The sequence below is a fragment of the Haliaeetus leucocephalus genome, unplaced genomic scaffold (genome assembly GCF_000737465.1).
Source record: "Haliaeetus leucocephalus isolate CR32 unplaced genomic scaffold, Haliaeetus_leucocephalus-4.0 Scaffold295, whole genome shotgun sequence".
NCBI classification, from domain to species: Eukaryota; Metazoa; Chordata; class Aves; order Accipitriformes; family Accipitridae; genus Haliaeetus; species Haliaeetus leucocephalus.
In genome coordinates, this window is record NW_010972731.1 from 2127942 (window position 1) to 2147597 (window position 19656).

General features: G+C 36.5%; 1 protein-coding gene across 2 annotated transcripts; it reads right to left on the bottom strand.

Annotated features, from left to right (window-relative positions):
* Positions 1 to 402: 402 nt before the first annotated feature.
* USP42 (ubiquitin specific peptidase 42) lies at positions 403 to 19330 on the bottom strand. Of its 2 annotated transcripts, XM_010570217.1 has the most exons (17): positions 19252 to 19330; positions 16685 to 16922; positions 15706 to 15906; positions 14357 to 14467; positions 14090 to 14192; positions 13869 to 13936; positions 13635 to 13705; positions 13015 to 13097; positions 10715 to 10826; positions 10170 to 10310; positions 9861 to 9961; positions 9256 to 9394; positions 7868 to 8602; positions 7393 to 7481; positions 5268 to 6752; positions 4610 to 4779; positions 403 to 1726 (listed from the first exon to the last, which is right to left on the bottom strand). In XM_010570217.1, exons 2-17 carry the CDS (start codon positions 16911 to 16913, stop codon positions 1686 to 1688), a joined length of 3879 nt encoding a protein of 1292 aa, XP_010568519.1. In that variant the 5' UTR covers positions 16914 to 16922; positions 19252 to 19330; the 3' UTR covers positions 403 to 1685. The 2 variants fall into 2 exon arrangements, with proteins under 2 accessions (XP_010568519.1, XP_010568521.1); XM_010570219.1 differs by lacking the exon at positions 19252 to 19330 and having other exon boundaries at positions 16685 to 16977.
* Positions 19331 to 19656: the final 326 nt, after the last annotated feature.

Consider the following 19656-nt stretch of genomic DNA (forward strand, 5'->3'; position numbering starts at 1 on the left):
GGAGCTCTTAATCAAGGTACAGCAGTCAACATTTAAACTCCTTTTATACATTTATGCCGGAGTTATTCATCAGACAAAAGACAAGACACCAAATCTTGGAGCCAAAGGACAAAAGAGGAAAAAAAAGCCAGATACAGGAAAAGTATGTGGTTTCTTTGTCATGTTACTTTATGTAACTTCACATAACTGTTGCCATAGGAACATTATGCAGGGTACACTTATGGTTTGGCTTTACGGTGTTCTCCATGTACCAAAATATTAAAACATTAACCTTGCTCCTTTTTTTTTTTTTTTTTTTTTTTTAGTGTCACACACAGTAAAAAGCTACTGCTGAGCTTCCACCCTGTTGCCTGGTTTTGGAAGCTTTTAACTTCAAAGGAGAAAACCTTCTGCATTCTTGTCTAGGCAGCTGAAGTTCCAAGTTACTTATCTTCTCTGGGTCACAGCGACAGCATCTTCTCACCTACCACTGAAAGGAAGATCTGATTTCTTGAGTATCAAACACACTCTGAAAGCTGTCAATTCACATGACATATTGCATGTTAAATAACTCAAGTAAAACTCAAGTAAAAATCCATTTTAACTTTGCTGTATTTATATACTATATAAATTTTACATGCTATATATTTACAGTGGGGCAAGTGCTTTTTATCTTTAAAAAAACAAAGATCAAACTTTAGACATCTCTGAACAACACAGCTTGTATAAACCAGACAGATTATTCAGATGAACTGTATTTAATACAGGTTCCCCACTCATCTCCTGATGCAGGACCAGTGAATAATAAGTGCATCACAGTTTGATAGCATTTAATAATAAAAATAAAAATCACAGTATGAATTTGTCTGTAACTAGACACTTTAGAGAGACAAAACAGACAACTGAGACTTAAGACAAGTGACAGTATATTAAGAAAATGTAATAAAAACATATGGAAGAGTATACAAATAGTCTTGAGAGATACATTCAGAACTGCATATTTGTTGTTTCACAATGTTGAAAACCAGAAGATTTTCTTCAGATCTTGAATATAACTCAAATGTGAAGTAAATTAGTTTCTAGTGTCAGACATCACAGAAAAAAAGATGAAGCTCTTGCAAAATTCTAGTTATTTGAGAGCTTGTGAAATTTTAAATAAGTCTTTAAATTAAATATACAGACTGTCAGTTGCAATTTTTATAATTCCTGGTCGCTCTTGCACCAGATGTCTAACTTGGAGTAACATTACATGAATAACATAAAGTCAACCTGAGTCTGTAATAAAGCAGCATTTGAGATGGTCTATTCCAGGGCATTATCTCACATCAGTGAGATATTTATGTGGTAATTTACAATGTTCAGCAGTTGTAAAAAGTTTCCACCCTTTTGGATTAGAAGTATATTTTAAAAAAGAAAGTCTCAAGTTAAAAACTAAAAAAAAGTCCTTTCATGGTAAAATTCTGTACAGAAATGTTAAGCACCACTTATGACTGGATTTTGTCTTGATGGTAATTGGTTTGATAATAAATTTTAAGTTTTGATGGTCAATATTGGTAATGTCAGGTCTGAGGGTAAAAAGTCATCGGGTGTGATGGTAAAAAGTTGTCGGGTCTGATGGTACAAAGAAGTTGTCGTCGGGTCTGATGGTACAAAGAAGTTGCGTGGGGTCTCATGGTAAAAAATAGTCGTCAGGTCTGAGGGTAGGTTTAGTTTGGGTATTGAAGGTTTCCGTCAGTAAGTTCTGCATCTGAAAGACAAAAGGAAGCAATGTCACTCCCCATCGTGACATTCAACATAAAACTATGTTGCGGTGGTTTGACTTCTGAGAGAGAAGTCTCAAACCTGCACACAGCTCCATCTGCTCTGTGACTACAGCTGACTCGAGAAGGCGGCTTCCTCACATTTAAACTGACTGCATTTCAGTTCTATGCTAAGATTGGTGAATGGTACAGAGTATTTGGACAAAGCTCTACCTACTTTAATAGCAAATGGTAGACCTTAGGTAAATGAAATTTAGTTGAAGTTTTGCCTAGATAGCATCCTTGCTTTACTAACAATCTTACGGTCAAGCTGACTAAATCTTACCCACAAAAACAGAAGCCTTCAGAAACTTGCTGGAGAGAACTTGTAGGAGTGTAGGAAATTAACTGCTTTAAAGCTGCTCCTTCTCCCATACTATCTGGATTTTTCTTAAATCACAAGTTATCACTAGCCCTTTTCATCCATATTAATTTATTCCAAGTAACATGAGTCCTGGTGAAAAGGTACAACCTAACAATTCCATGTCAGTTGTTCCTAGCCTGTCCCTAGCTTGTTTGAGCTTTGTTACTCTCTAAAAACACACAGCCAAAGTGGCCTTTTTTGAGATTAGATTCCATCATTCAGAAAATCCTGCTTGAGACCCATTTTTTTTTTTTTAAATTGACCTTCCATGGGATAAAGCTAATTAACATCCATGGACTTGATGAAATACTAAAATTCTCAAGACTTAAGTGAATTGCTTTTCACAGCCCTCATGTCCCACTTGTGTTGCAAGCAGCATACCAAAGTGGGGTACTGCCATTGTATTTATCAATGGACATCTCTTTCACCTACATAGCCCAGTAATCTTAATGCCCTTGACTTGTGTAATGAGATGCAAGACATTTACCTTCTTACTATACTTTTGACTGGTTTAGGGAAAAAACCAAGTTTGCCATCTGCTGGCTGGAGAAGTCACTAAAGCCAAAGGAGTATTAGAGATGCATTTTCTTCTGTTCGGTTCCTGATTTATCAGCTAGAACTGAGACACTTTTAGTGCAATAAGAATTATTTTGACATCAATATCATTAAAAAGTCTATTTTTACAACAGTAGTATTTGAAAGGCCTCAATTCAGTCCTCCTTAAATGTTCCTTGTTAAAGAGATAAATATCAAATTTTACAAGAAGAATGTGTGAACAATCAGTTTTCCCTCCATACTGTATTTTCAGAATAAAACTTTTGGTTGTCTATGTCCTAAAATACAGTTGTTGTTCTACAAGTGCAATTCCTCTTTGCCTTAAGCAAACTTTTCAGTGCAAGAATCTACTGACTATGGCAATTTACCTTAATGTGGAAACCACGTAAAGTTTTTGAAAATTGAAAGTATCTTCCAAGATTAAACTTCTCCAAATAGTGAAATGCATTCAGCTGTAATGCAAGACGATGGATTCTTTTGTTTTCTATGCCAGAATGATGTTTGCAACACTGGGCTATTAATGAACAGGATTGCCACTATTAACCTAATTCTTAAATTGTGGGTAGGTATAAAATGTAGACAATTTAGAAATAAAACTTGCATTTAGATAGTGAGCTGTCTTCTTCAGGGATTACTTCAGTTATCTATAAGAGTGAAATAGATGGTTGGGGGCGGGTTGTTTGTTTATTAAAATACTGGAGTAACTGGGACTGGCCATTTGAGAAGGTTTTATTTTTATAATAAACACTTCTGTTCAGAAGAATTCCATGGGAAATGTCAAATTTGATTTTAGATGTTGAATTTATTGCATAGTGCAGTCTTCATTGCATAATTCTAGAGCTAATTAATTTAAACCATATTATCTACTGAGAGCCCAAGTAAGGACTATGACAAGCAACAGCAGAGTTCAGCGTAAATTCGGTCAGGCAGTCAAGTTTGTATTTAGTTTTTTTATAACAAGCACCAAACTGACTTTTTTTAATATTAAAAATTGGGAAAGAGCTGTTTCATTAGCCCACTTCTCTGTATTTTTAAGCCTATACTAACAAAAAAAACCCACAAGTAAATAAAAGAGTAGCAGGAGTTTAACATACTCTCCGGGTATTAAATTGCAAAGCATCCTCTGGAGGGTTAACAACTGTACTTAGGAGAAGGCAGATCTACATCTGAAAGAACAATATTTCAGTATTATCACCAACTTATGTTACTCTGAATAAGCAGTCAGCACTGTTCCTATGTTCTGAAATAGCTGAACATAGTATTTTATTTAAATCAATGACTCTGGCAGGTTTGTTTTTGGTTTTGTTGGGGTTTTTTTGTTGTTTTTTTTTTTTAGGAAGATGGTGTTTCACTACAATATTACTAGCTATAGTAATATCATATATATAATATCATCATCTTCCATCTTGACTACTGAACCTCCTGTCTACCTGTTAAGATTATTTTTCAAGATAAAGCTGCCCAAGGTTTTTTTTCCTAGTTAGTTGGACTGAATTTAATAAGGCATGTTGCATCTCTCCCACTTGTTCACCACTGAACCATCAGGTCAAATTAAAATTACTTGCCCTTCAACCCCTTTGCAGTTTTATTTCAGACTTTGTTTCCTAGCATTCATTTTAAAATGGAAAAAAAAAAAAAAAAAGCCTATCAACTTTTTTTTATATTAATGCAGACTGTTTGGAAGCCATGATATAAAGCAGAGATTTCATCATACAAGCATTTTAAGACTATTTTAAATAATAGTGTCTGTGTGACCAAAAAGGAGTCCTGCAAACATCCTGTGGCCCTGTACCTTTAACATACTCATTGGATGTGATGGAGCTGTATTTCTTGCTGTCACCTGCAGCAGGCTTCCCTTCCTTGTAGGGCTGTTTACTGCCTTGGTTTCTGTACTGCTCACATAAATAGTCACCTGGAGGAGAGGATTCTTCCTTCCTTTCCCGAGTTTTCTTCTGCAAATGAGGCTCTAAATATTCCAAGAAGCTTTTTAGTTTCTTAATGTGTTTCTTCTTTTTCTTCTTTTTCTTATGTTTGCGATTGTCATTATCAAAGCGGAGTGCAGAGAAATCCAAATCATAAAGTCTGAAGGAAACATGCAAGTTAAAAATAGAAAAACAGATGTGGCACTTGATGCATATATAAAACGTTATTTATTTTACCACAGGTGATGGCTTGCAGTGTGTCAGTTATTTTGTGGTAATTTCTGCACATCTAACTTATTTTAGATGCAGCAAACTTAAGCCCTCAGATTGATGGACAAGAGGTCCTGGTTTGTACACAAATCATTAACAGGGGCTAGGTGTGGAATATGTGGAATTAAAAAAAAAATTGTTGTAACCTCATCGAGAATGGTGTGCAGATGTGATTCAAACTATGTGGTCCAGATCTAGTGTTCTAACACAATTCAGCAATATCCTTCCTATCTTCACTTGACCAACCTAATGACATGATCCCCAGCCAGATTATGCTATATAAATAACTTAGAAACAATGAAAAAAAGGCAGACATGAGAAACACCCAGAAAAGAATTAGGGAAAAAAATTGCTGATTATGCTGGAATCCTTGCTTACTTGTGATCCTTCTCTCGATGTTTATCTTTGGACTTCTTTTTCTTCTTGACCTTCTTATATTTTTTCATTCTTTGGTCATCTGTTTTTCGACATTTCTTTTCTATTTCGCTTCCGCTTCCTTCCGTGTGGCTATGTTTTCTTCTGCCATTTCTTAGTTTTTCTTTTTCATTTTCCCGGGAAGAGTCCTCAGAATTTGCATGAATTGACATACGTGGAAATGCATGCCTTTCCCGAGAATATTTTTCGGATTGCTGCTGAGGTACTGAACAATGATGTAAATTTGCTCTGTGGCTGCTAAAGTGATGTACATCTTCCTCTCTAGAGTGAGGCCATCTGCTTTTGAAATGATAATCCTTATGTGACCTGTTGTAAGTTTGACTTGATTTGTCAAAGTCTTTATCACAATGAGAGGACTTTCTCTCTCTACCATCTCTTGTTCCATGAGAGGAATAATAATCATTGTAGTATCTGCATTTTTCCCATCTCCGTGGTTCATCTTGATAGTATCTTTCTCTGCTCCAAGTTCTCTCTCCTTTGGAATGATAATACCTATTCCTGTCTTGTTCTATTCTTTCTCTGCTTCGGGATCTATAACGAGAATATTTTCCTGAGCTTTTGCCATTATTTGGACTGTTTCTTTCATTATGGGAAGATCTGTACTTGCTTTCATTGCAATAGTCCTGCTTATGATGATTTTGCTTATTTGTTTCCACACTGCGAGAACTCCTCCTCTTGTGGGAATGGTCATCTGTTTTGCTTCTGGTTTGCTTCTCCTTCTCTTCAGTGTCTGAGTTTTCTCTTTTCTTTCGGTAGTGCTCTTTGTCAGTTTTTTTAGAGTCATATATTTTTTTCTTATATTTTTTCCTATGTTTATCTTCTTCACATTTTTTGTTACCCAGTCCCTCATTTTCTCTAGAAAATTGGCTTTCCAAAACTTTATCCAGCTTTGTAATAGAAGAGTCATTAACAGGTGGTACCTCTACATAGTTATTAGAAATGTCCTTTGTATCTTGGCATTTATCTGTAATATCTAGAGATGCAAGTTTTTTAGAGCTACATTCAATGTCAGACTTTATAGAGGAAGTTTGCCCTAATTTCTCTTCGCTCTCAGGAGACCCTTTGATGTACAAAGAATTTTCTTTTGAAATCAGTTCAGGTTCTTTTGATCTTCTTAGTTTGTCTTTGTCTCTACTGTCTTCAGACTCACACTGCCCAAGGAATTCATCTTCAGCGTCGAAGGATTTTTTCCTGACCTTGTGCTGACCATTAATATTGGGATGTACATTATCAGCTTTTGCTATAATACTTTCAGCAACTTCTTCTTTGGTAGAAATGGTTTCAGAATCTGACTGAGTAAAAAGATTCTCAACCTCACAGCTAAAGTTGGAAGGAACCTTCCTGGATTCTTCATAGGCAAACAGAGCTTCCATCACTACAGTTTCCATAAAAGCATCATTCTCAGAAGAATTCTGAAGTCCAGGGATACTGCACAAAATAAAAACACATTTTTCACTTGAAAAAGTCCGTATAAAAGATGAATGTTAGGAGTGAAATCCCCTTAAGTAAAAAAATTGGTGGCTAGTGGAAAGACGTTCCCTTTAGAAATCTATTCTTAAACTTTCCTCAGCTCCCAGAGAAGATGTTTTTCTTCTCTTGATTCTGCAAGTACTGCATTAAAAAACACAGCACCCAACACATCTGTCATCCTCCACTTGCTGCTCTGAATCATATCAATAGCCAAAACCACTACATTTGCTCTCCCCCCACAAGAAAAAAGTAAACACATGGATCTCCCTCTCTCCCCCAAATGGGAGAGCAGATGGTGGCAATTTACATTCACACATCCTAGAATGGAAAAAAGGGGAAAGAGGAACAGAAAAAGTACTCCAAACAATGGAAAAAATGGAAAACCGTTCTATGAAGAAATAGAAGTTTTCCAAGAGGCATCTAACTGTATTTAATATCAGATTAATATATGCTCAGTGCTGATGTTTGTAACACTAGATGTACAGCATGGAATTCTCTGTACTGATTTAAATCTTTCTATTAAATAGTATTAGTAGACAGGTAAAACAATGATACATTTGTATGAATTCTTGTTTTAATCAGAGTGTACTCATTTTACCTTATTTCCTCTGCCAAGCTGTTCAACTGGCTGTATGTGAGAGATTCTAAGATTATGTCTTGAGGAACCGGCGACAAAGCTATAGGCATCTACAATTAAAACGCAGAAGTTAACAGACAGAAAAAATACTATATTTAGTAGAAAACTACTGTTTGCAAAATTTTACATAGATGTTGAACAAGATCACTTTGAGTTATATGCACTATCCCCATTTTACACACCACCGCACTCACCCCCCCAAATATATTTATGAAACTTATGTAGTATTATCTCAGCTGAACTTTTGTGAAGTTGACATGTTCTCGTATGTCAGCTCAGCTCTGCAATTTCTAATGGGATAACAGCACAAGATGTTATGATGAAATTTGTGCTGTGTGTTCTCTTGGTATTTCACATGAATTAGGAACATTATAATGCTCCTGAGTACTTAATACATCATAGGTGAGAAGTTCTAGATGGAACAAATATAACTCACTGTTTCAAGCAATCCATTTGTTTTAGAAAAGAAAATCTCAGAAGGTTTAACAGGTTGGACTTGGCAAGTGGAATCATCAAGTTTCAGTCCATTTTCTTTAGATTCATTATCTAAACTAATAGCACCATTTAGTGAATCATTTTTTGGCAGCTCATGCTGGGATCTTTCTTCTTCAGCATTCTGACAGGAAGAATGGGAATTCTGCAATGTACGGACCACCTTTCCAATCAAAATTCCGTTAGAAGATATTATGTTGCAATTCCTTTTAAACAAGCCCTTCGACTCCTCAGATTTTCCTGAAGATTCTGCACCGTAAGGGACCACGTTATCAGAGCTGAGTTTAGGATTTCCATTCACTGCTGGCTCAACAAAAATTTCATCAGGAACCTCCTGTTTGGAAACGTTAGTAGCAACTGACATTGTAGATGCATTTGAGGTAGACTCTGCTGCAGAAGAATTTGTAATTGTGGATGAAGGAACAGGCTTGCTTAGATCCTCATCCTCCGCAGCACTGCTAAGACAGTCAGGTTGTGACACAGTCTGACGTGCAGGCAATTTGTTATGAATACTGATAGTGATCTTCTGGTTTTTTGATGAATCCGTATTTGAAGGCCTGGTAATTGCCCAGTTTTGAACACAAGCTGTTGGTGGAGCTGAAGATGGCCTTTTTAGGGTGACACCAACAGTATTTGGATCCTCTTTTAGGGGTCCATTTCCATTTAAACGACTTGAATTCTGTATTTAAAAAGAAAAGATTGGAAGATGGATATGTGCAAACACACCAGCATTTAAAGTTTTAAAACATGAAATTCTCCTACTAAACACCGAAGAAGAAGAAACACCCCCCTTCAAATACAAATGTTAAGTCCAACAAGTGCGTTTAATTCCTGGTTTTGGTTTACTGCATATTGGTATCAAATGAGCATCATTTTTGAAACCCACCCAAACAACTTAACACTGACTAAAGCTATCCCCAAATATATTTATTTTCCCCTTTAAACATTCCCTGAAAACACCGGAATAATTGTTCTGGTACTCAGGAACAACACAATTTGTTTTCACTGTCTCAGCTAAAGTGACACTGATAGGGGAAAAAAAATAAAATATTTATTTATTTATTTAAGCATTAATACACTACTTAAATCCAGAGCATAGCTCTCAGTGCTTTAGAAAGCTGAGTTGGAAGTATAAAGTAATGAAGCAGCAAGGCTGCACAATTTAGGATTAGCCACTGTTTGAATAATTGTGGCTGTAGCATGAGGGCTGTGAAGAAAGCCACAGTGTCAGAGGGAAAATAAAACTCAGGTGCTAAAAACAACAACCCCCCCCCCCCCCAAACCCAAAACCCACTATTGATTTGGTGCCATTATCTGTCCCCCTCAAATTACCTTAATCATATGAGGAGGAAGTCGTGGTCCCATAAATCCAGCCTGCTTATTATTAGCCCCCCGCTGACCAAGGAATGAACGGGGATAAGACGGTGCTGGCAAGTAAAAAGCACGTTCTCCAAGCGTCAAATCATAGCGCCTTGGGAAAAAAGCAGTGATCTTAGTTTAGAGTTTTTCTTTCAGCCTATTCTTGGATTAAACCCCATCCTATAATTTTATAGAAGCAGTTTATATGACACAGAAGACATATACAGAAGACTTAACCAACACTACAAACTGAAAATTAGATAATGGTCTTCCTACAATGACTATCCTTTTCAGAGCAATAACTTATCCTTACACCATCTATGGCCTTAATTTCTCCTCTTTTCTAAATTAGCCAGCTACAGAAAGCAGATGTATAGTAATGTACACAAGTGCAGCAGTTGAAGCTGCTGCAAGCAATGGAAGACAATAAATGACATGGGGAATTTTAGGTCAGACAGAACTGAATTACACAAATGGTAGTCTTTTCCTAGGACAGAAGCAAAAACACTTAAAAAGAAGAAAAATATCAGTAACAGGAAAGTAAATATATTCTGAACACATTTAATATTTGTTATTACCTGATATAAAAAAGTACATAAGCCTGCTGATTGAGAACTGTTTTGATATCAGAAAGCTCTACTGAGGCATCATTCATTCGATACCAAAGTCCATTACCGGCCTGTAAATAAAGACAATGGTATCTTTATATGAATTGCATGTTTTCCAAATGACATCACAGATAGAACAATACAGAACAAAACATACCAAAACAAATCAAACAAAACATATAATGCAACCTTTTCCCCTAAAAACAGTGGTTACCAGTAACATTTTAATTTCTTTGTCAGCACAGATTTTACCCTGTTAGAAAGCAAGCCGGTATCTACCTTTATGAAGCAGAGATAGTGTCCTGCGTTACAGTTGAAACCACTATGTACAAGAACTGCATATAAAGCATAGATGAGTGGTTCTCCAATTGATTGGGACATATACGCTCGAAGATCCAAATATTCAGGATATTTTACATCCTAAACAGAGACCAAGAAGATTCAAAAATTATCCTGCAATGCTTCATGGAATCGCCTGAGAAAAATGCTTCTAAAAACACAGACTAGGATTATATTAATATATTTTTTGATTCATTTAAAAATACCTATTCTCATAAACGACATTTAATATTTTAAGTTGCAGAGAACTGTTTTGTACTGAATTAGCTCTTTAAGAGTAAGGTATATTCTTACAGTTACACAGGAACTTCATCATTATTAAAAAAAGAAAGAAGAAACCATAGTTGTTACATTGACTTTTCTTGGACTATAGTGATTAGTCTACAGTTATTGCCTGCAGACGTTAACAACTTTTAAATGAGTATTCATCTTTGGGAAATCTCCCATTCTAAGAAGATAAAGTAGCATTACAGCTGTAAATATACCTTGTTGATCTTTCCACCTGTAAAATTTGCAAATCTCTTCAGTGATATTGTGAGAACATTGGAAGAACGATGTATTGTATACCTCTTTGATGCAGGAACCATCTTTTTACACCTTAAAACCAAGCACAGACAAATGCTTAACAGCATATTCTTCCCCCCCCAAAAGTCAAACAAGTTTTCATCCCTCTGACATGCTTATGCTATTTGAATGATATTTACTTGCATAATATGTTTTTTCTTTTCATAAATCCATACACTGCATTTCAGGTTTGTTAATAGAGAGAAGATAGCAGGATATAAGAGGACAGCTCTACAGAACAAAGGATTTAGAACATTATCTTTTGATAGCCAAACAAATGTCTGAACATGTATCTTTGCTATGCCAAAAGGGTAAGGCTTCCCAACAACTCCGCGCAAAACAGGACCAGGAATCTCTCCTAAAGGCAAGGTACCATTTCTTGTAACACCAAAGTGGCTAATTTAAATGTGTCCTGGATACATTCTTTCAATTTTCTGCAGGAATGCCAATATTAAGTGGAACAAGAGAATCTCAGTCCTCAGGACTAGAAACCGCGAGTAATTTCCAAAATGGATCATATTTCAACGTAAAAAATTCACTAGAAGGAAACAGGCATTCTGCAGGAGGGAGACACTGGACAGTAATAAGTCTGTGTATACTGAGGTTGCCTGGAAAGACACTGAAACCATCTACAGTCTTCCCCCCAAAAATTGTTAATTGTAAGTTTGTTGCATTGCGCACTCAAAGGTAGGCCATACAGAGCAAGCCCTGAAATTCAACCACTAGCACAGAGAAGGACTGATACGTGTCAGTTTACATCATCAAGAATAACACTGTTGATAGTTAACAAATAGAAAGAATTAAATAGCCTCTTTTCAAATTCTGATGTCAAAATACAAGGCAGATAATTCCAAACTGATGGAGAATGCCTATGAACAAAAAAAGAGACCCACCCAGAATAAGAAAAAAAAAAAAAAAAATTATAAAGTTCTATGAAACTTGTAATTAGATACAAAGTTTTGAGGCAGTATTCTTTGTTAGAAAAATTCATGGTAGAGAAGAAAAGGAAAACTTCAATTAGGAAAAACTTAAAAGAAATAGAATAGTTTACCAGCAATGGAAAAGATACTGTACATATGCTAAACCTTTCTTTTTAAACTCGCAAAAAGACTGAAACTTCTGGGTTTATTTGTGACTAAACCAATCACACCCCACATTAATGAAGGATCATGCAATTCAGATGTGAAGTGCTTATTACAATTATCTTATTCTTCCTCAGCCAGAATCTGTAAACTATGAGAATTCTTCACACATATCATGTTGTTTGCTAGGATCCACAGATTAAAACGAACCTGGGATTAAATTGTTGTAATAGTCTATTGGATGCTCTTTATTCAACATCTGCGTTCAAATGTACTAATTAACTTATAGACTTCTGACAACAAAAAGCAGGTATTGCATTTTTCATTTAGAAGGATCAGACAGGAATGTTACAGAACCAAGCCTGGCGGTCTTTGCTTTTCTGTGTTTATGTTTGAATAACAACTTGTTTTGCTAAAATATCTTATACAAATGTTCAATGCTCTTACATACATAGAAACATTTTACATATTGATCAGCATGTAGGACATCTTAACTCCACATGCTTTCACTAAGCGTAGGTTAGGTTTAGGGTGGCTCGTTTCAGACAACAGTAGTCTGCAGGTTTTACAATTCAAGAACTGTGCAAGACGACGTTGTTCGACGAGCCAGCAGAGGTTGCTAATGTTAAATATCACCGAGTCTGTTCACATTCACTAAGACCCAATCTGACTTTGTTTCACAGTGAACACTAGGACCTTTGGGAAGCTGATGTTGCCTCCCACCCCAAATCGTTGTCTGTAGCTCTGTGCTTCAGCTCACCACTACTTATCGGACATGCCTTTTAACTTCTGGCCATATGAATATTTCAGTGTGCAAGTTCACACTTACGAAGACTGACAAACCCCAGTGTAGACAATACTAGGAATAAGAGTCTAATGTGAGCTAATGGCCACAATTCTTATATTTCCAAATTTTCAAACAGAAACACAGAAATGAGCCACTTAGAAACAAACATATTATCTTCCAAGCTTTGAATTATTTCAGTGTATTAGTTGTATAAACAAAACTAAATGAAAGAACAACAGAGAGCTGTGTCTCATCTTATTTCTAAACAAAGTCAAAAGATATCTTATGCTTCAAGTCATGCAATACGTTAAATGTGTATCTTGTATTAAGACGTAATTAGTAATAATCTTACTTGCTACACTTATAGCTATTTTCACCGTCCAGTTGTTCTGGTTTCACAAATTGTTCTAGAGCTCTGGTGACAGATGTAACTGCCTGGATGAGTAAGAAAGTAGAGCAGTAAGTCACTGGAAATGCAAAATTTCAAACACTTACTAGTAGTTTATGAGAGAACCTTGCTAGTTCATACTTAAGTGACCTACTGTGAACCAGCAAACACTGTGAAGGAGGCAGAAACAGAGTACGCTGAGCATTTACTCATTTGAAAATGATTCTACTTCGAAATAAATAAATTTTGCAATGCCACGGAGAGCATCTGTGGTATGCTTTGGCATCAACAGTGAGAACAATCAAATCCATCAGTCTAACAATAAATGTATATCAAAGTAGAATAATCGGAAGTATGAAAGTATCATTGTTGGTGTAGATATAATTATTATTTTTCCAGCTTAAATCCAATGCAAATATGGAGACCATTTACATGGCTTTCACAGAAGAACAAAGTCCAATCCACTCCCATCTACCACCAAGCTCTTTTGCCTTAACAGTATATGTTTTTAAGTAAAATGACTTTATTTTAGAAAGCTCTACAAGTCTTTACACATCTTGACCCATATTAACAAAACATCTTACCTTTATATCCAAAGTAATATCGAGGAATGGCTCGTACGTATCCGACACTGCTTTGCAGTTCAAGCACTTTACTGGAATCAAAAATACAAATGCTTAAAAATATGTGAAAGAGACTAACTGTGCAAATTTAAATCATTAATATGTATTACTTCAGTGAAACTACAAACTCCTTTACTACAGACAGACAAAAAGACACAGACCACTTCAAAGGACAGTAAGATTTTTAAAAAGTACCTCGGGATCTTAGATATCCTCCAAATATTTGATAAATAAGTGTGGTGGCTTGAGAAGATCTGTCCAATCTGGAAATAAATTAATATCAGACCTCAGAAGAAGATTTAAGGCACGGAGATTTTCTTTTTATGAAAACCAAGGACATAGATTTTAATTTATGATAGTAAATAAAGGAATAAGAGGGGCTAGAGAACATTTAAAGTGAATTTGTTTATGCTTACTTGGTGCTTCCATTCAAGCAAGCTTTCTGCAGAGCATCAACAGTGAAGCATAAGAATTCGTGTGCGTCCTCTTGACTGCCAAAATGGAAATGTTTTCCTATTCCTAATAAATAAGAAGGTTATTGTATTTATCTCATAAAATGAAAGAAAACTCATATTTCTAAAATCTCTCTTCTTTAAAGAATCAAAATAATTTATATGCATCAAATAATTCTTTGAGAAATAAAAAAAATCTAAAAAACTCCCAAAACATCTAAAATTACTTACTTTTAAGGCCATTGATAACAGATGTAGGTTTGATGGCATTATTAGAGCAACACAGGACCTGGTTAATGTGAGTTTCCATAGTGCACATCATACAGAATCCTTCTTCATGACCTGAAGAGTGAAAGAAGAAAGCATCCCAGTCTAGTCAAATATACATTGCTACAAAAAACCATAAAAAAATAATAATCTTTAAATTATAGGTACAATGTCCACTCTCCATGCTACATCTTCTTCTCCTAAGGTGTCAATATCCCAACAGTTTTGTGACATTTTATTACGCAGAACTATATAGAATAAAAATGTCAATTAAGTCTGAATTAAAGTCCGTTTTCTGATGAGAAATCTAAGTAACTATTGCAATGTCTTTTTTTTTTTTGCAGGCTGACAGGAATGTGAACTCCACAGACTGCAGAATATATGAGGAAACAATATTGACATTGATTATACAGCACTAAGAGAGAATGTGTGTTATTTTCAGCACACTGCTGTTAGGTGAGCTTCATGACACAGAGCTAAGAATCCTCCGGGAGAAAGGAAAGAGTAAAGTCATGTACGTATTAGTATTTCTGCCCTCCTTTTTTTCAACAGGATTGTTAACTGAAATAATTTTAATATATGGTAAGAAAACACAGTTAAATTTCTAGGAATAAATACTAAGATACCAGACTAGAAAGCACACAGGTGCCTTTGTAAAAATACATGTATATGGATATGAAAAGAGGCTCCTAGGCTTAAATAAATTCAAGTATAAAAATGAAATTTAAACAACACAAATTCAAGGGTTTGAAAGATACAGAATTTTATTTAGAATAAAATCAGTCTAAATTGTAACACAGTCCCACACAAATTTCTATTTGAGTTCATAAGAGATTAGCTTATAGTGCTTTCTAGGGTGTTGGGTTTTTTTTTTATTAATGGGTCAACAGTAAACATATCATTTATTGCAGTATTAGTGCATTACAGTATAGAGGCTGTGAAGACTAAGAATCTACAATGCCAACGTCCTGAATTTTATCACCTTTCTACCAGCAGGAAACCCAAATGCCAAATGTTCATCAAATGCGTTACTTTACAATGCACTTCATTATTCACATGAAGCAAGAAATGATCTTTTTTTGAAGTTTTACCATGGTGCATTAAATGAACAAATGCACTTTATATGCTATTCTGAGCCTCCTGTTAATATAATCATAGAATCATTTAGGCTGGAAAAGACCTTTAAGATCATGTTCAAAGCCAGCTTCTACAGAGAAAATAGAACAAATACGGGTTTTCTTCACAGAATCACTATTGTTCTTTCACCTTTAGTGCTGTCCAACAGATTTATAATAATGTTAGAAAGTACTCACATGACTGGGTGTGTTCAAGAGAAAGCATGTAATTGGCGAGAGGAGGCGTGTAGGTCAAACATTGTAGAGTAGAATTAAGGAAGCATGTGTTGCCGAGATTCTGCAGTCCAACTCCAACACTTTGTGTTTGTTGCCAGTCCATACAAATTTTCTCAGGTGGAAAGAGAATCCTTTGTGGTGGGGCAATTCCGTCATTAACAACTGCAAGTAAATTATATTTTAAAAGAAATGTATTGTTTTTGTTCTAAAAAGGATATTTAAAAAGTAGCATTCTGCAGGAGCACCCAGAAGAACCAACTATACTCCAAAACACAAAAACATTACGATGCGCAGCTTTAACACTGCCACTCAAATTTGCTGGTCAACGCACTGTTTTGGACGATAGTTTATTCATCTGTTTTAGTTCTTCTAATACAAGACAAACTACCGGTCTGATTTTAGTAACTTTTGCCAGGTTTCTTTCCATCTATAGTCTTTAATCTGATTATTAATTCAGTTGTTGTTTTTTTCCTAATTGTAACTTAAAACCACAAACTCACACTTGTATGGTAATAAATATAAGTACTAAGACAGAAAAATAAGCAAGTAGCTGGCACAAAAGGTAACCCTACAGATATCAGATGTCTTCCTAAGCAGTGTTTTCATTCAAAGGCTGGTGAATAATGGAAACCGTGAATAGCAATGGTAAAATGTACTTTTCTCTGCATAACAGAGAAGACCTGGGTAAGCCTGTGTATTACAAAAAGCTTCCCATAATGGACTGTAAATAGATCAAAACTAAGTTACAAATAGTTTGTAAATAGATAAAACTATTTCAACGCCAGTCCCTTCAGTTGCCTTAGGGGGTTCACAAAGTTGAAGTCTATACCACTGAAGTCTTTACTCGTCATAGTCCCATTTTTAGCAGCGCAACAAATAAGAACCGCATTTTCTACTTTGGTTTTTAAGAAAAAGAGGGGAGGACAAAAGACACACTTACCTAGATCTCTTTGGGCAAAAGGCTTTGATTTTTGAGATGATCTACAATAAATAGCACCTCCAGGTCCTTTGTCCACAGAGACTTTGTTTGGATCTTCTGCAGGTGGTACCCGGCCCAAATTTGCAGTGCGTGACGTCATTTTTTTAGTACGGGGTTTCTTAGATTTGTCAGACCGCCTTGAAGATGACTTTTTAGATTTTGAAGATTTTGGCTTGTTAACTATGGTCATTGTTCATATCTGTAACAGAAGCAAAAGTTCTGGTTGACATAAGAACGTCAAGAAGCATTCCAGAAAGAAAAGGAGAAATGCTGTCATTTAGTCTCAAATAACTTGAAGAGCTAAATAGCTGATAAGAATGATAAAAACAAGCAAGCAAGCAAACAAACAAAACCCCTACCCAAACCTAAACTTACAAAGCAGAATTTTCCATCAAAACTGTATCAATATTCCTTTTAACTTCTGGTGACGGATGAGATTTCTTACGCTTTCATGGATTTTAATCCATTACAGTTACGAAGACCTTTTTTTTTTTAAAAAAAAAAAAAAGGAGTTGTGAGCAGTAGCACCTTCAAGTGCTGGCCTGTTGTGATCCAGGAGGAGCTGTTCGGCCCATCTTTTCACTCCTAGGAACCACACACTCCTGGGAACTCTGAGACACAGAGGATGGGACATAGCTCTGAGAAATCTTGGGAAAGGAGAGCAACACCTGTAAGTTTATTTCTGCCTGGGTTTCATCTGCCCCTCCAAGAAATATTTGTTTGGATACAATTTTGGCAGCAGTACTTGTAGTATTTTGCACCTATCACATTTAGTATCAATCAAAGAGTTGAACCAAAAAGCATCTTTTTCAGTTCTACTTAGGTAAAGTTGTAGATTTTTGCGTGGCAAAACAACAGGGGAATTTAAGCTATAAAAAGGAAATGCTGAATGTAAAAGAAAGCAAAACAAACCCTTAGCCCCCAAGGACAAAGGCAATAACTAATATTAAGTCCTTTTTAAAATGCTGATTAGGTTGCAAGATGATACCTCTTTAATTATGTGTAATTGTGTGTGCGTAGTAAGCTGCTGAGTAATTACATGATCAATTGTCAATTTCTATACGTAAATTTTTGCTACTATCTTACTATAGCACATAGGGCACTTTTAAGTTTAGGGAAACTATAAACTTCACTGAGGTTTTAAAGCATAGGCTGCTTTGTTATACTGAAATAACTGGGAGAACAAAGCATAAAGCAGTTTCAGATTTATGGCACAACTTGATTGCTACTGATAAAACTTAAGGTAGATTAAACAAAGCACAGTAAATTAGAGAACTTCTAGTCCCACAAAAGACAAATTACGTGCAAAGCCTTTAATTAGATCTTTTTCCCTTCAAATTTTCAATTTAAAATCCACTCTGTACACATTTTCCATTTCTGAGAAGATAATACACAAAAGTAGAAAAATCCCTCTCATTTTACTGAGAAATGAAGACATCTTTGTCCATTTGGAAGGCTAACGTGTCAGTTGTTGGGCTCAATAATTTTCAGATAAGATCCAGTCTTCAAATTGCAGATACCAGTGGCATCTCCTTTTCCAACTGAAAGTTTTTCAACAATGTATTTAAAACGTATTTGTGGGACAAAAACCAGAATCAAGTCTGCAGTGAAAGGCAAACAGAAGAATATTATCACAAAAAAAGCTTGAGCGTTGTTGACCAAGGAGGTAAGCCTCACGTATTTTTTAGTTTATTTTTGACAACTGAGTGATACATTACCAGATATCAAGCACTATACAACAGCAAATATCAACGCTGGTAAGAATAAATCAGATCCACTTCCTCAAAATACGTCAACATAACTCTTAATTTGGACATAACATCTCTTTGACAAAGAAGCACAAAACTATGATCACTGCTATTTTTTCCTCTCCCATTGTTCAACTTACATACAGATTCTGTTCCTATACTGCTGCTGAACATAAATTTACGCTGTCACGTGTCTCGAGTGTTATTTCCCTGCGTGGATGTCACAATAGACTTTTTCCAGTATTTGGAGTTTTACATCAGCGTTATTTAGATTTTTTTCAGCAGTCTCATCACAAAACACATCAGTTATGACTTGGCTCGAAATATTTATATTTGGTCTCTGCTTTGCATACAATAAATCACAGCTCAAGAAGGTTTTATACAAGATCCCATTCACAAAACTGCATTTAACCAGGGAGTAGCGATTATGCACATATCTCATTACAAAACAAACATTTTCGGTGGTGATCGTAAAAGGATAACACGCACGCAGAAAAACACCTAGGTAGAAGTAAGGAGCAATAGAAAACTACTATAGCGTAGATAGGAAGACCAGGCACGCTCACGTCTCTAAATTACAAACTCCGCTTCCACACCACAACGCTACAGTAAGCGAAAATAAAAAAAAGGGGGGGGGAAGGAAAGGAAATGAAGAAACACCCCAAACACACACACACACGCCCGGCTAGTTTTACTTTCATTAAAAAATAATCCAGCCACCAAGCCGGGAAACGCGAACTTAATTATCGCTTTACCCTTAATTGGAGGCCAATTACGTACGTGAGGCACGGAATAACTTTAAATACTCTTTGCCCCGGCAGCGGGGAGGCCGGCAGAGAGTTGCCCGGCGGTGCCGGGGCCGTCTGAGCCCGGGGCGGCCGCTCGCTCCGCCGGACCCCGGCCCATCTCACAGCCCTCCCGCTCCGCACGGAACCCACCGTCCGGCTCCGGCGCCCCTTTTGTTACCAGCGCTGAGCCGGAGCCACCGACCCGCTCGCCCCCGGCTCTGCCTTTCGGAAGGGGCTTCGGTTCCCGAGGACGTCCGGACGCCTCAGGGTGAGCGGCAGCTTTCGCGGCCGGGCACGCCGCGCCTGCACGCAACATGTCCGCGCCGGGGAGCGGCCGGGAGCCCAAACGCGCACAAAACAAAACCGACCCCGCCGCGCAGGCGAGGCTGGGGCGGGG

Excerpts from the sequence above, each read along its gene's own strand:
- USP42 (XM_010570217.1), bottom strand. The coding sequence starts at position 16,913 with ATGACCATAGTTAACAAGCCAAAATCTTCAAAATCTAAAAAGTCATCT. Across the intron at positions 10,827-13,014 it reads AATAGCTATAAGTGTAGCAA|GTGTAAAAAGATGGTTCCTG; the intron begins GTAAGATTATTA and ends CTTGGTTTTAAG. Across the intron at positions 9,962-10,169 it reads ACTATCTCTGCTTCATAAAG|GCCGGTAATGGACTTTGGTA; the intron begins GTAGATACCGGC and ends CTTTATTTACAG.